We start from the raw sequence: 16,398 nt of genomic DNA, 5'->3' as shown, positions 1-16,398 counted from the left end.
TTTGCAATTATTTAAGTGGTCCACCAACCCGCCCCCTTCATAGTTGGCGGACCCTGTCTTTTGGCTGCCTGGGGCAAATAGGACAAGTTGCTACGAAGTGATCTGGTGAGCCGCAGTAAAAATACTGCTTGGTTAACTTGCATCTCTGTCTTTCTTCAAAAGTTAACCAGGTGCGTCCCACCAGCATGGGCTCAGGTTCAGCTACAGATTGTGGAGGCTTAGCTGTGGGTAGAGAACTAGTAGCTAACTGTGGTTTAAAATTAAACCTTTCAGCCCTGGATCTTCTTCTCTCCCTTAATCTGTTGTCAACCTTAATTGCTAATGTAATTGCTTTGTCTAATGTATGGGCCTCCTCAATTAGGACTAACTCATCCTTTAAAGAATCATCTAAAGCGTGGAAAAAGGCTGATTTTAAAGCGTTATTATTCCAACCAGAAGCAGCAGCTAAAGTGCGAAACTCAACAGAAAAATTAGCAAGTGGCCTATTACGCTGCTTTAAGGCTCTCAGCTGTCGACCAGTACTACTCTTGCCTATAACTGGGGAAAAGGTCTGCTTAAATTCTTTAACAAATTCTTCAAAAGTACAACCAAAATCTTTGCAATCAGAGAAACGGGCCTCTGCCCACTGTAAGGCCTTGACTGTCAATAACCCAAGGACATACGGAATCTTAACATCATCATGGGGAAAGGAATGTGGAGAACGGTTGAAAACTAGAGTACATTGTAGCAAAAATCCCCTACAGTTACTAACCTCGCCAGAGAATTTCTGTGGGTTAGGTGAGGTGCGTCACATGAATGAGGAAGTTGTTGGGATGATGGTGGTGCAGCAGCGACATCTGCATGAGCAGAGGACTGAGAACTCAAGGTTTGCTGAAGCATGGAAGTAATCTGTTCTAACTGTTGATGTGTATGGCGCTGTTGCTCTGAAAGGGAACGAAGAGAGGTGTCATGAGAATGAATCTGGTTAGCGTGTTCAGATAATGTTCTTCTGCTGGGTCTTGTTGGCCAGAGTGTTCTGTCATTTTCTTCAAAATAGATCTGACCCACATACAGAAGAACACTCAGAAGTCCAACTGAATCAGTGAAAGGTGTTTTATTTACAAATGGTGATACTGGAACGTGAACGGTAGAATCACCAACTGCATGGAAAGAGGGGGAAGAGAACTGGTGAAAACAAGAACTATAATGTTGCGGAATTAACGAGAAGTAATTATGTTTAACAGTTGAACGGCTTACTAAGTGAGGAAAGTCAGGTTGCCAGGGGTAGAGGGAGTCGGGATCCAGGTGTGCGAAGCGGAGAAAATCCAAATGGTTTACTTGAGCTGTAGAGTGAGTTCAGGAGTTAGTTCAGTGTTCAGGTACTTGCATTGGAGGGTGGACAGGGTACGCTTCTGCCTTGGTTCAGGAGACAGAGGATAACAGGAAGCTGCCAGCTTGGTACTTGGAAACGAAATCCAAATGAAAACCACCAAACATAGGTAATCTTGATCGTCCAGTAATTTCTGGAACCAAAGTCATGTTCAACGAAGAATGTTCATAAGGTTCAGGTTTCTGCCACAGAAGGCAAACACTCTGGCATCATAGTGCTGGCAGCCTCCTGCTTAAATATTCCTCCACTGCAATCAGCAGATCAGTCACACCTGTCACCCAGCACACCTGAGAAACTCCAGCACCATCTGGGAACTGAAAACAAAGTGCAGACAAAAACACAAACACACACAGAAACCAAAACCCCGACAGTATAATTAAAAGAAAGAAGATATTTTTTTCTCAAAGTATTATTGTGATGTAGCTAAAAGCAGCTAGAAGTTTATTAAATTCAGTATTTTAAGGGGGGGCATAACTAAGGAGGATCGATGGCTATACAGTATGTAGAAGTGCCATAAGGCATTCTATAGAAAAAAAGAGGAAAAGTTTATAAACTGTTTTACAATAGAAATCCATTCATGTGCTGCAGGTTCTAACTGATATTAATTTTATCCTTGATAGAAAGGAATGTCTTAGCTTCTACTTCAGCTTACACTTTTTGGTTTATATTTTGAATTCTTACTATTGGAAAAAAATTTTTTGCTTGTGCATATTTCTTCTACAAATGTTTTTGTGAAAAAAACGATCAGTACACTTCAGTTACACCGTGATATTCTTGAATTCCTTTAAGGTCATGAAATAGAAAGTTAAGCAGGCAAATATGTTCCAACCAGTGGCAATTGTTCTAAGACTGCAAAGAAAGCTCAGCTTCCCCTAAAATGTCAAAAAATAAGTGATCAAATATATACTATTGTGTGTACATGTCATTGACTAAATATGCGTTACAACACGCTCAACTTTTGTTCAGAATCAGCTTCTTATCACTGGTAACGACGCGGCTTTCCTCTCACTCATTCCTGCAGCTTCACAGTGCTTTAAACAGTGAGTTCAACAGTGAAGCAAAAATGCTGGGCTTTGTCCCGCCCATCAGACGCTCAGCGTCTCTGGGGGTCTATGGGGCAGTGGGCTGGCCTCGGTTGGCCCGGACGCTCAGCTTCTGCTTGATGATTGGATGATCTGTCTGAGGCTGAATCCCTTTTTGATTGACAGTGAAATCAGCGAATCAGCGATCTTGAAATTGAGCTTCCCCTCCTTGAAAGACCAGCATCCGGCACTGGTTCCAACGTGTTCAAAAACATCTGTAGCACCCTGGCTTTACTTTAGATCAAGGTACAGTGCCAGCATTACTAATAACGGCCAGATTTCTTTGGTCATTATAAAAAATAGTGGCTAAACAGTTTGAGAACAGCAGTGAGAAACACCTACAAATTGAGATTAAAAAAACAGGCTGGATTTCTATTTAAAAAAATCTATAGGGGTCATTTGGTGTCAAAATACTAACTATCATGTAAAGGTGTTGTGATAGTTTTAGTAAATATTGAAACAATGCATGATCCAATGCTAAACTAGCATTAGCAAGAAACATGTGGAATATCAAGCATGTTAAGCCAAAAGCAGCCTTCATCTGATGAAGAGATGGAGATTGTATTGATCCCTTTCATATTACGAAAAGGCTTCTTGATTTTTCATCTTGGTTACCATGCTGCCTTAAAAGAGATAGCTAGGGCTCTGCTCTCTTTGCCGATGTCTAAATCAACCCACCCATGCCATTACAGTACCTCAGCATAGATGACATGCACACTGCAAAGACACAAGGCTGTCAAGCCCACCCACCCTCATCCTATTTTTAGCTTCCCACATCAGCTATGTTCCTTAGGTTCGTGGCTGTAACCTTGTTGTCTTCGGAAAATCAAACAGGTCTACTCCGCGCCTACTCAGTAGCTCTCTCTGGACTAGTACTCCCTTGTCACTTTTTCTTTTTCCGCTAAAATATCCTCTATAGACCTTGTTGGAAACACAGAAACATTTAAGATCTTTCTAACAGGGCAGCATTGCTGCTCAGTCCCCTACCCTGTAACCACGTCTTCCTTCACAGTGAGACAAGAGAGGCAGGTTCCCTTTCTATCTGAGTCTCCCTCAGTGACCTGCATTCTAATATTGTCAAGCATTAGCTCCTGTCTATTCAGACAGCATTCTGGGGCTGGTGTGAACTTTCCCTCCACCTCCCTCACGAAGACAGCAGTAGTTTGCGAGGGAGTGGAATGCTACCAATGTCTATTACTTTCAAATTCTACTGACTTCTTTGCAGGAATGATGTGATGCAATGGAGAAATTAGACAAAATGTTATCACAATAAAGGTCTAATAAGTGCAACATGCCTGACACAAATAAATTGTCAGTGGCCATTTAAGTGTTTTAGTATTGAAATCTTAGTGGTTGGAGATGTCAAATTCAAAACAGATGTAGTGAAGCTGTTCATCAGTTTTACAACTCTGCATATGACACAGTACAAATAAGGTGCTTATAATGAATTAGAATGACACCAAAAACTGGGTTTTAGTAGTGGGTTTTAATACAGAAATCTTATGTTATGGCCTACACAATCATGGGGAAACTGCTGACTTGACAGGTATCCAGCTCACAGCCACTAACACCCTCCAAATGAAAGTAAACCACAAAAAATGATTGCTAAAGTAAGTGGCTGCACATAGAGCTGTGTACAAGTACAGCAAGTTACTTGAAAGTTGAGTGGAAGGAAAAAGTGTGCTAAGAAAAACCTGCACAAGAAACGTGGATAACTGCAGCCTTGAGGGGATTGTGAAGCAAAGCCCATTTGAGAGTTTGGGGGGAGGTTCATTAGACTGCAGCTGGAGTCAGAGCCATCACACTGCTATATTATGATTTGGAGAGGCAATGCTAGAGTCAACAAAATTCTTTTTTAATTCTGATACCATATTAGTTCCTTATAACGTTGATTCTGAAGGGATCAGGTTCATGTGCCAAGGTCTCTATTACACTGTGTATACCAGAAAAAAAAACACCTAAGGATTCTTCCACATATTTTCTAAGCAGGTTTTACTAAAGCTGCCTTTGAACTAATGAGATCAGTCTTCCTTTTTCAGTGGCTCCTTACATTCTTTTGCCAACCATCTTCCATTCAAGGCTGAAGTTCTCCATGAAACGTTTATCCCTTAGAGCATATGAATGATTATTTTTCTAGACATTTTCAAATGAACTCTCTGTGCCCTCTGAGTAGATTCCTGTCTGTATTTTTTATTCATGTACTAGTGTAGAAGTGGGAGTGCTGTGTTACTTTTAAAAATTGCTAAAGCTGGCAGACTTGTATGTGTCCCAACTGAATTTGTTGACTTTTATTATAAATTGGCCTTATATAAATAAGAACTAAATTGAGCTGAATTGATTTTAGGAAATACATATAGTGTGGCATGCAGACAGAGCCCCTGCATTGAGCTTTTGACATTTTAGAATTTCTCGGGTCGGGGTCAGTTCCATGTTATGGTTTTATTCTTCAAAGGAGGAAATATTTCAGCGTCCGCTTGTGTATGTTGTTGTTGAGGTCACAGCAATGTGAATGTTTCTTGATAAGCTTCTGTCTAGAGAGAGGCAAGCCTATTGGCTGAGCGATGGTATTTATTAGCAGACAGGAGTCCTCCCACAGGTTTTCATGTGCTGGGTATTGATCACGGTATGACCTTGTGCTCAGCATCCTCTGTTTTATTGGCTGACATTGGTGTAATATGTAAAGGATCATTGTTTGAACATTTGAAGTGAGGTTTAGGTTTAGGATAGCATACATACATGTGTATGATCACGACAGATTTCAGCTATTTCTGTTGTTATTTTTTAATTTTTTTCTAGAAGGCCAAAACATTTTCTCTCTTCAAATTCTTTCAAAGGTTTTTTTCCTTCTGGTTTGGTATCACACACACAGAAGTGACTAATTATCTTTCTGCAGGATCTCAGTTTAGTTAAAAGTCATATCATTTCCATTGCAGCTTTGTCATTTTGTTGATTTCGGTAATGGAGGAAAATAAACTCAAACTTTTTCTTACTTACTGTTTCAGCCCAGGAGCAGAACTTTGGGGATCAGTTCCTCCATGTGTTCCTTGAAGATGGAAGCCCCATTGCTCAGCTTGGCTGTGGTGGCACTAATGTTTTAAATGCAGCTGCTGGCAAGAGCATCAATAACAACAGATGGATGCCGATCCTAATCCGGTATGATGTTTCATTCCTTGGTCCTTGAAGATACTTGGTAAACTGAATGTTGTTTCTGATGTCTGTTATTATTTAGAAAGTCTTTAGGATGGGTCTTAACATAAACACAACACCAAAATTGTTTTCCATGACAAATCAAAACCAAAAAACAGGTTATATTATCAGTTACAACAGTATAAAACATGGCTAATAAAACTTAGGTCTGATTTAGATTGAAAACTTACTGACCCGGATCTGAATCCGGTGCGGCTGCCACAGTAATGGGGGCACTGTGCCAGTTTGTTGTGGTGAAGAGAGAGCTGAGCCGAAAAGCGAAGCTCTCGATTTACCGGTCGGTCTACATTCCTACCCTCACCTATGGCCATGAACTTTGGGTCATGACCGAAAGAACGAGATCCCGGATACAAGCGGCTGAAATGAGCTTCCTCCGTAGGGTGGCCGGGCACTCCCTTAGAGATAGGGTGAGGAGCTCGGCCATCCGGGAGGAGCTTAGAGTAGAGCCGCTGCTCCTCCACATCGAGAGGGGTCAGCTGAGGTGGCTTGGGCATCTATACCGGATGCCTCCTGGACGCCTTCCTCGGGAGGTGTTTCAGGCATGTCCCACCGGGAGGAGGCCCAGGGGACGGCCCAGGTCACGCTGGAGGGACTATGTCTCTCGGCTGGCCTGGGAACGCCTCGGGCTCCCCCCGGAGGAGCTGTAGGAGGTGTCTGGGGAGAGGGACGTCTGGGCGTCTCTGCTGAGTCTGCTGCCCCCGCTACCCGGTCCCGGATAAAGCGGAAGACGACGAGATGAGACTTATTGACCCACTGAGCTGTGGATCTAGTTGTCCTCTGAAGGCATGTTACGTCCTGAACCAAGCTGTCAGTTGCAGAGTTTTTAGGTCCTATAAGTTGCTTGATTTGATTGAGTTTTGATAATCCTGGAGTTAAATTCACTAACCTATAATAAGTTCAACCAAATACACAACAGAGTGTAATGCACTGCTAAAACTATAATGCTGATTCCTTGACTTGTCATGGATGTTATGTTAAAAATGACATTTTACATGGGTCTAGTCATGAGGAAATTACTGTGATTTGGCTGAAAATGCTGTTACATTACAAGTATGAGTGCCACTTTTTATGTGCTTCTGTTTTGAATAGGGGTAGAGCAATACAATTAAGGGTGTGGAATTGATATTTAAGCAACTGACCCTCTGTGAATGACATTTTAGGGCGTCCATTTTAAGGTGAGGGGGCTGATCTTCAAAAGGTTTGCGTGTACAAACCCACACGCAAACCTGTTTGCGTCCGTGAAGCTGATCTACAACCCAGGTGCTAATTGGATTGCGTGTGTAAAATCAGTGGAACAGTGGGCACAAACCTTTTAGCATGTTTGCCTTATTGAATATGCAAAACATGTGATGATGACCCAAACACAATATTTATGGGAAGGGGATATCCAAATGTAATCCCTTACCACCCACAATGCAATTTATCAAATCTGAAACGGATTGCGGGTGCTGTTTTTGCGTCTAGAATTAGCACGTTTAAATGGAGGTACTAACTGGGACGCATAAATGTCTACTGTCACTGTGGCGAGAAGGAGGCATAGACAGAATGACAGATGAAAGAGAAAGAGAATCACCTGTACATGTGTCAACATATTTGGATTGTCAAAAATAAAAATAATAAAACTAGATGAGAAGAGATGATTCTATGTAGGATTATCTAAGGTTTGATTCAGATTTGGAACTAATCACAAACAGAAGTCATGACAAATCTCATATGATAAAACTCTTTGCAACATTTTTTTTTCTTGCGTCTGGATCATTCCTGCACACCATCGCTGTCAGTGAGATCACCTTCTGCTGAAGCAAAATCTGATCAGGCAGAGATGCAACTGATTATCCACCAGAGAATGGCGCCCAAACCTGTGTAACTGTAATTGCAACCATGCAAAGGACCCACTGTGCTTTGATGTTGATAATATAGAAAAAAGACAGTATATGCTTTAACCTTGTCACTAAACAAAACACAATGCATTATGGACAGTAACTTAGTGTCGTTGCAAAATGTTGTAAAATGCATATGTTTTTGCCCAAGCAAATTAGCACCCCTTAGTTGGAATCTTTAAAGATCAGGCCCTGTGAGTATCCCCGAAGAGTTCAGATAATAATTTAATAAAGTCTTATCCTCAATTTTACTTTCAAATTTTAGCACCCAGCATGCCAAGGTGAGTGAAATGGCTGCGTAGCGTAACTCGAGATTAAGTCATGTTATTATTGGATCAAACCTGCATTTCTTGACTCTGCATTTGTGTTATCTAGCAGTGGCACGTGTGCAGTAGCGTCTAAGAGCTGTGGCAATCACATAGCAGGATCTTTTTAGACATGTACAAAAGATAATTGGTAACCTTAACCCTGGTGTGATCTAATTATTGATGCTGAAGTGCCAAATGTGTAGTAAGGCTATGCAGTACCATTATTTAATATGGCATTGTGTCTTTCTGTGGTATTGAAATGAAAGTCAAATATGCAGCAGTGTTGCAAGGTTGACAGCAATGGCAACTTTACCTATTCTGTAAACATTTGTCCCAAATGTGTTCAAGAATGCTGAGGTCAGGACTCTGTGCAGGCCTCCCAAGTTTCCCACACCAAATTTTATACACCTGCAGCCCATTGCAACACCAGAATTCACTGATTTGGTAGTGTGACCCAATAATTTTGGCAATTTAGGTGCGACACAATTTAACAGCAAGTTTACTGTGCTTTGCAAAACTACTTGAACCTTTTCACATTTTATCATGTTTATCATGTTTACTGCATTTTACTATGATTGGATGTGATCCATCATCACATCACATCCAAACATAGTAAAATGAGGAAACATGTGAAAGAACGTGGTCTGGTCAGATGGAACCAAAGCTGAACCTCTTTACCTTCATGCAAACACTATGTGTGGTAGAAAACTACCACACTGCACATCACCCTAAAAATATCCCACTCACCATGAATCAAGGTAGTGGCACCATCATGTTGTGGGAATGCCTTTTCTTAGCAGGGGCAAAGCTAAGTTGGTCCGAGTTGATGGAATGATGGATGGAGCTAAATAAAGGGCAGTACTGAAAGAAAACATATTCATTCATTCATTTATTCCGAAATTGGTTAGATGCTGCAAAACACCCGAGACTGCAGCAGAGGTTCTGTTTCAAACAGGACAATGACCATAAACATATAGCCAGACCTTATTCATATACCAGAAAGGGTTAGATCAAAGAATATTTTTTTGTTACATTGACCCAGTCAAATTCCAAACCGAAATTCAACTGAGAATCTGTGGCAAGACTTGAAAATGAATACCAATGCTCTTCATACAGTCTGATTGAAATTGAGCTATTTTGCAATGAAGAAAGGACTGTAGGTTTATTCTGTAGGTCTGCAAAGATGGTACATTCTTTATGTATAAAGACTTGCTCCCGTAATCACATTGAATTATAGATTTAGGGTGGCTTAACAAAAAATTATACTTTAAAAGTTCATGTATCCTTCACCTTCTGCTTCATAATTATGAAATACTATGTGTTGGTATGTCAAATAAAATTTCAATGAAAGTTTGTGATTGGAAGTTGACAAAATAGGAAACAATGTAGGCTAATTTTAGCATTTTCAAATTTTCTTTTTCAAGGGTATTTACTAAATTGTATACTGTAACTCCCTCAACATTAATATGTCCAAGTAATATAACATGCTAGTTCCTGGTAAGGAACTTCTGTAAGGCATTTCTGAATGTCCTTTATATCAGGTGTAGCTAGACAGAGCCTTATCTTACCAGGCATATTTTACGTCTTTTTACCATGCTTGCTATTTGACTTATACCTTTAAAACATATTTCTTGTATTTATGTTAAAGTCACTGTCAGGTGGAATGAGTTGATCAAGTCAAACCACAGTTGAACAACAGAAAGTGAGACAGAGACTCTGTTTTACTCGCTGCGAGGGCAACCACACACGAGGGTGTGAGCTACGAGTGTGGTTATCCTAGCTTCGTTTATTTATACAGTGGAATGAACAGACATATCAGATGGGTGTGTGACATTTACAAATTTCAGTTGGGAAGTGGAAACAGGGACAGTTGGTACTGCCTTCGGTTATTGCAAGACCAGCTGCACATAGACCAAGATAACAATTGAGTACAGCCAGACACTGGGTCACATTTACATGCGACGGTTGGAATAGAGACAGAATGTTCCGGACACTGAATTACATCTGCATGTGACTGTTAGAATAGGGAAGAAATGGATGTGAATGATAATTAGTGAACATTAATGTACAGGTCCTTCTCAAAATATTAGCATATTGTGATAAAGTTAATTATTTTCCATAATGTCATGATGAAAATTTAACATTCATATATTTTAGATTCATTGCACACTAACTGAAATATTTCAGGTCTTTTATTGTCTTAATACGGATGATTTTGGCATACAGCTCATGAAAACCCAAAATTCCTATCTCACAAAATTAGCATATTTCATCCGACCAATAAAAGAAAAGTGTTTTTAATACAAAAAAGGTCAACCTTCAAATAATCATGTACAGTTATGCACTCAATACTTGGTCGGGAATCCTTTTGCAGAAATGACTGCTTCAATGCGGCGTGGCATGGAGGCAATCAGCCTGTGGCACTGCTGAGGTCTTATGGAGGCCCAGGATGCTTCGATAGCGGCCTTTAGCTCATCCAGAGTGTTGGGTCTTGAGTCTCTCAACGTTCTCTTCACAATATCCCACAGATTCTCTATGGGGTTCAGGTCAGGAGAGTTGGCAGGCCAATTGAGCACAGTGATACCATGGTCAGTAAACCATTTACCAGTGGTTTTGGCACTGTGAGCAGGTGCCAGGTCGTGCTGAAAAATGAAATCTTCATCTCCATAAAGCTTTTCATCAGATGGAAGCATGAAGTGCTCCAAAATCTCCTGATAGCTAGCTGCATTGACCCTGCCCTTGATAAAACACAGTGGACCAACACCAGCAGCTGACACGGCACCCCACACCATCACTGACTGTGGGTACTTGACACTGGACTTCTGGCATTTTGGCATTTCCTTCTCCCCAGTCTTCCTCCAGACTCTGGCACCTTGATTTCCGAATGACATGCAGAATTTGCTTTCATCCGAAAAAGGTACTTTGGACCACTGAGCAACAGTCCAGTGCTGCTTCTTTGTAGCCCAGGTCAGGCGCTTCTGTCGCTGTTTCTGGTTCAAAAGTGGCTTGACCTGGGGAATGCGGCAGCTGTAGCCCATTTTCTGCACACGCCTGTGCACGGTGGCTCTGGATGTTTCTACTCCAAACTCAGTCCACTGCTTCCGCAGGTCCCCCAAGGTCTGGAATCGGCCCTTCTCCACAATCTTCCTCAGGGTCCGGTCACCTCTTCTCGTTGTGCAGCGTTTTCTGCCACACTTTTTCCTTCCCACAGACTTCCCACTGAAGTGCCTCGATACAGCACTCTGGGAACAGCCTATTCGTTCAGAAATTTCTTTCTGTGTCTTACCCTCTTGCTTGAGGGTGTCAATAGTGGCCTTCTGGACAGCAGTTAGGTCGGCAGTCTTACCCATGATTGGGGTTTTGAGTGATGAACCAGGCTGGGAGTTTTAAAGGCCTCAGGAATCTTTTGCAGGTGTTTAGAGTTAACTCGTTGATTTAGATGATTAGGTTCATAGCTCGTTTAGAGACCCTTTTAATGATATGTTAATTTTGTGAGATAGGAATTTTGGGTTTTCATGAGCTGTATGCCACAATCATCTGTATTAAGACAATAAAAGACCTGAAATATTTTAGTTAGTGTGCAATGAATCTAAAATATATGAATGTTAAATTTTCATCACGACATTATGGAAAATAATGAACTTTATCACAATATGCTAATATTTTGAGAAGGACCTGTATATACACTCAACCTAACAGTCACACACAGTTAAAGGCATCTATCCTTTCAGATTATCATGGAAAATCACTTGGATCAGAAACATTTGGCTCGATTTGGTACCTTGACCCTGATCTACATCCATTTGCACTTCTTTCCCTTCTAAATAAGTCAGATAAACAATGCTTCTCTCCTGCACAACTTATCTTTCGACTCTGTGGTGTGCACATCGGCTTACTGCTCATCACTGTGGGGCAGAGGGAGCCGGTGGAGGAAAATCAAAAAAATACTGTTGCAGGGCTCCAGCTCTATTTATTCTTGATATGTTCAGCACTTTTGATTCATATGAAAAGTAGTGTGTAACATCAGTTGCTTGCGTCTGAGCACCAAATACCTACTATCCTCAGCTGGGAGTTGACAACACTGAATTCAGCCACGCTAACTTGCAGGTGTCAGCATCTGTGCAGTGCAGGGCAGTAGTTGCATTAAAGAGTACATAATCCGGGTTTTTTTTACCCAGCACAGGACACCAGAAAGAGAAAAAACTTTCCTTTTCCTTTTTGAACAACTACTGTCAAACCTTTCAGACTCTACACATAGCAAGATGTGTGTGGCAATGTTTCGGCACTATCAGCACAAGGAGGTAAGTACAACCATACTGTGTAACTTTAGGTATTGTATTGGAAAAAAAAGGTGGCACTTATTTTTTATGCTGAGCCATAAAAGTGTTCAGTATTGCAATTGCATATCCCGATTATCTTTTTCTTTACTGTATGACAAGAACTTATTACATCTTTGTTAAAGAAAACGTAAGACAATCAAAAGTAAACAGCAAACAATAAAGGAATGTTGGTTTTTCTTCTGGCTGGATCGGGTATTTCACTTTAGAAGAATACTATTCAACAGTCTTAAAGCACTCCTCCCTGTTAATCATCCACAGCAAATGCAAAAAAGACATTGTGAATATTTAATCTGATATATAAAGTCATGTTGTGACACTAAACAAAATTGTGTGAAAACAGGCTGCAATATAAATGAACTGTACTTGGAAGGATATGGTTTAAAATGATCACTGTGGAGGTGGTACATTCTCAGTTTAGTATTCAACAAAACTGCTCCCTGTATAGAAATAATGGGCTTTTATTACATAAAAGTACGAAGTGATAACAGATTTATACTAAAATGAAATAAACAGGATAGTCAGGGCTTTTTTTTTAGGTAATCGTGTAATGGTGCAGAGCAAAATGGCTCGTACAGTTTGTTGCAAAAGTACTCTTACCTCTTGAAATTGTTCACATTTTGTCATCTTGCAACCACAAACTTCAGTGGATTTAATATGATACATAATTATGAAACGAAAGGTAAATGATACATCGTCTTACATTTTAAAGTGGCAAGAAGAGAGAAATTGTTATGAGAAAGCCTTGAAAAGTCCCTGCTCAAAATATGTCTCAAGCCATGTAGGGAAGACAGAAAACAAGTCGAAGAAGGTCCAGGAAGTGACCAGGATTACCCTACGTGCAAAATGCTGTGTGTGGAGGAAAATTAAAACTGCTATTCACCCTAAATAAACCATCCCCTTGTGGACATATGATGTTAGCGGCATCATCCTGTTAAGATGCTTTTCTCCAGCAGGGACAGGGAAGTTGTTTACAATTGGACCTACAATTTAACAGTATTGGTCAAAGCATAGTTATTTGTTAGCATGGCCTAGTAAAAGTCCAAACCTAAATTCAATGGAGAATTAGTGGAAAGATCTAAAATGTGCTATTCATAGACTGAGCTGTGATTGAGCTTGAGCATGTTTGCAAAGATGAATGGGTACAAATTCGTGGCTCTAGATGTCAAAGCTGGTAGAGACATACTCCAAAAAACTTGCAGATGTAATTACAGGTAAATGTGGTTTCACAAAGTTTTGACTTTGGATGGCTGAATACATATAGACAGTACAAAGATATTTATTTGCAAAAGTACTCGTACTCGTCGACTTCCGCTTTATCCGGGATCGGGTCAGGGGGGCACCAGACTCAGCAGAGACACCCAGACGTCCCTCTCCCCAGACACCTCCTACAGCTCCTCTGGGGGGAGCCCAAGGCGTTCCCAGGCCGCCGAGAGAGAGACATAGTCCCTCCAGCGTGTCCTGGGCCATCCCCTGGGCCTCCTCCTGGTGTGACGTGCCTGGAACATCTCCCGAGGAAGGCATCCAGGAGGCATCCGATATAGATGCCCAAGCCACCTCAACTGGCTCCTCTCGATGTGGAGGAGCAGCGGCTCTACTCCGAGCCCCTCCCAGATGGCCGAAGTCCTCACCCTATTTCTAAGGGAGTGCCCGGTCACCCTACGGAGGAAGCTCATTTCAGCTGCTTGTATCCGGGATCTCGTTCTTTTGGTCATGACCCAAAGTTCATGGCCATAGGTGAGGGTAGGAATGTAGACTGACCGGTAAATCGAGAGCTCCGCTTTTCGACTCAGCTCTTTCTTCACCATAACAGACCGGCACAGTCCCCCCATTACTGTGGCAGCTGCACCGATCCGTCTGTCGATCTCCCACTCCATTCTTCCTTCACTCGTCAACAAGACCGGGAGATATTTGAACTCCTCCACTTGAGGCAGGAACTCCCCTCCAACCTGAAGAGGACAAGCCACCCTTTTCCAGTCGAGAACCATGGCCTCAGTGCTGAAGAAGCGTGTCAACCATGACAGCCTTACAACATCCAGAGACTTGAGGTACTCAGGGTGGATCTCATCCACCCCCAAAGCTCTGCCACCGTGGAGCTTTTTAACCACCTCGGTGACTTCAGCCTGGGTGATGAAAGAGTCTAACCCCGAGTCCCCAGCCTCTGTTTCCACCAGGGAATGCGTGATGGCAGGATTGAGGAGATCCTCGAAGTACTCCTTCCCCCGCCCGATAATGTCCCCGGTTGAGGTCAGCAGCCTCCCACCCCCACTGTAAACAGTGTTGGGAAAGCTCTGCACCAGACGGTTTGCCAGAATCGCTTCGAGGCCAAACGGTAGTCCTTCTCCATGACCGAACTCCTCCCAGGTCCGGGTTTTTGCCTCTGCCACAGCCCGCGGCACGCTTGGCCTCACAGTACCCATCAGTCGCCTCAGGGGTCCCACAAGCCAACCACAGCCGATAGGACTCCTTCTTCAGCTTGACAGCGTGCGTCCCTTACTGCAGGTGTCCACCACCGGGTTCGGGGATTGCCGCTGTGACAGGCACCACAGACCTTACAGCTGCAGGTACAGGCAGCAGCATCGACAACAGATGCGGAGAATAAGGTCCACTGGGACTGCATGTCTCCAGCCTCCCCTGGAATCTGGTCAAAGCTCTCCTGGAGGTGGGAGTTGAATACATCCCTGGCCGAGGGCTCTGCCAGATGTTCCCAGCAGACCCTTACTATGCGCTTGGTCCTGCCAAGTCTGTCCGGCTTTCTCCTCTTCCAGCAGATCCAACTCACCACCAGTTGGTGATCAGTGGACAGCTCAGCCCCTCTCTTCACCCGAGTGTCCAAAACATGCGGCCAAAGGTTTGACGATATGACAACAGAGTCAATCATCGATCTCCTGCCTAGGGTGTCCTTGAGCCAAGTGCACTGATGGACACCCTTATGCTTGAACATGGTGTTCATTATGAACAATCCACGACTAGCACATAACTCCAATAACGAAACACAACTCGGATTCAGATCGGGGAGGCCATTCCTCCCGATCCCCATCCCCCAGTTGTAGGCCCAGTGGGGGATGGCCTCGCGTCTCTCCTTCGGCCTTGGCCCAGCTGGGTCCCGCGAGGAGCAACTCAGTATTTGTAAAATTTATTTGTAAAAGTTTTAAATTAATATATATTTCCTTTTACTTACAAGTTCTGTAGTTTGTTGTACTTGTCAATCATATGAAATCCCAATGATTGGAAATATAAAAACATTAAAGTTTGTGGTTGTCATATAACAAAATATAAAATAGTTTAAGAGATATAAATATCTTTCCATGGCAATGTAAAAGACTGGTTACTGATGGAAATAAGCAGAACACAATAGCTTTACAATATATGAATTCTCTACAGAAATGTTTTGTGTGTGTGTGTGTGTGTGTGTGTGTGTGTGTGTGTGTGTGTGTGTGTGTGTGTGTGTGTGTGTGTTTTGGCTTTACTTTCAACAAAAATGGTTTCTAAAGACACTAACATTGGCAAGGGATAAAACAGCACTCTTGGAGTGCCCTGTGCTGTCATATCAATTCATATAGAGGAGTGTGTGGGGTGGGGGATGCTGTGTCGTTTTTCATTTGGGGAGGACATGTTTGCTGTTGGCTAGCGTTTTGATGTTTGAAAGTTTTCTTTTCTTCAGGGACATTTTGGTTCTATACTGCAAAGATTAAATTTCTGGGGTGGCAGACTCCAAATGCTCCCCTGGTCATTTTGTGAGGCTGCGTCCATTATTTGGTTGAAACCTGTTGTGCCTGACATTCACTGCTGGAGTAATTTTGATTCTTAATACACACAGTTAGGGATCAATGAGGATGATACATGGCTTTCTGCTGAAACACATTAATTCTCTTGTCACATGCGAGTCCCTGGTAGATATGATTATTCAGCCTCCTTTATTTCTCTGCAGTCAAAGGAATGGAGTCTTTTATTTCTTCAAATGAAAAGCCAGGCTTTTATTTACTGTATTTAGACTGCTCAGGGAACCACGTCTTTATTAAAAACAGATATCTAATTCTCATTGTTATGATGATGACCTGACATATTTTCCTGGTATGCCATATTTTGACACCTCGAAATGAAATCTAGAATTGTGCACATAAACATTTAGCCCTTTTTTCTACATAATGTAAGTACATGTTTGTATGTGAGTAAGCAAGATTTCAATTATTTTTTCATCTTGAAATCTGGAGC

The 16,398-nt window shown here is 42.1% G+C and overlaps 1 protein-coding gene across 1 annotated transcript in view; it reads left to right on the top strand.

The window, feature by feature from the left end:
* eys (eyes shut homolog) overlaps positions 1 to 16,398 on the top strand; it is a 336,214-nt gene that overhangs the window by 254,101 nt on the left and 65,715 nt on the right. The window contains exon 41 of the mRNA XM_047352417.1: positions 5,454 to 5,604. Within this exon, the coding sequence (XP_047208373.1) occupies positions 5,454 to 5,604 (151 nt within the window). The remainder of the gene's footprint in view (positions 1 to 5,453; positions 5,605 to 16,398) is intronic.

The sequence above is a fragment of the Girardinichthys multiradiatus genome, chromosome 22, assembly GCF_021462225.1.
Source record: "Girardinichthys multiradiatus isolate DD_20200921_A chromosome 22, DD_fGirMul_XY1, whole genome shotgun sequence".
Taxonomy (NCBI): Eukaryota; Metazoa; Chordata; class Actinopteri; order Cyprinodontiformes; family Goodeidae; genus Girardinichthys; species Girardinichthys multiradiatus.
Note: the sequence above shows the minus strand (reverse complement) of the source record. Positions and strands in the feature narration are given on the sequence as shown.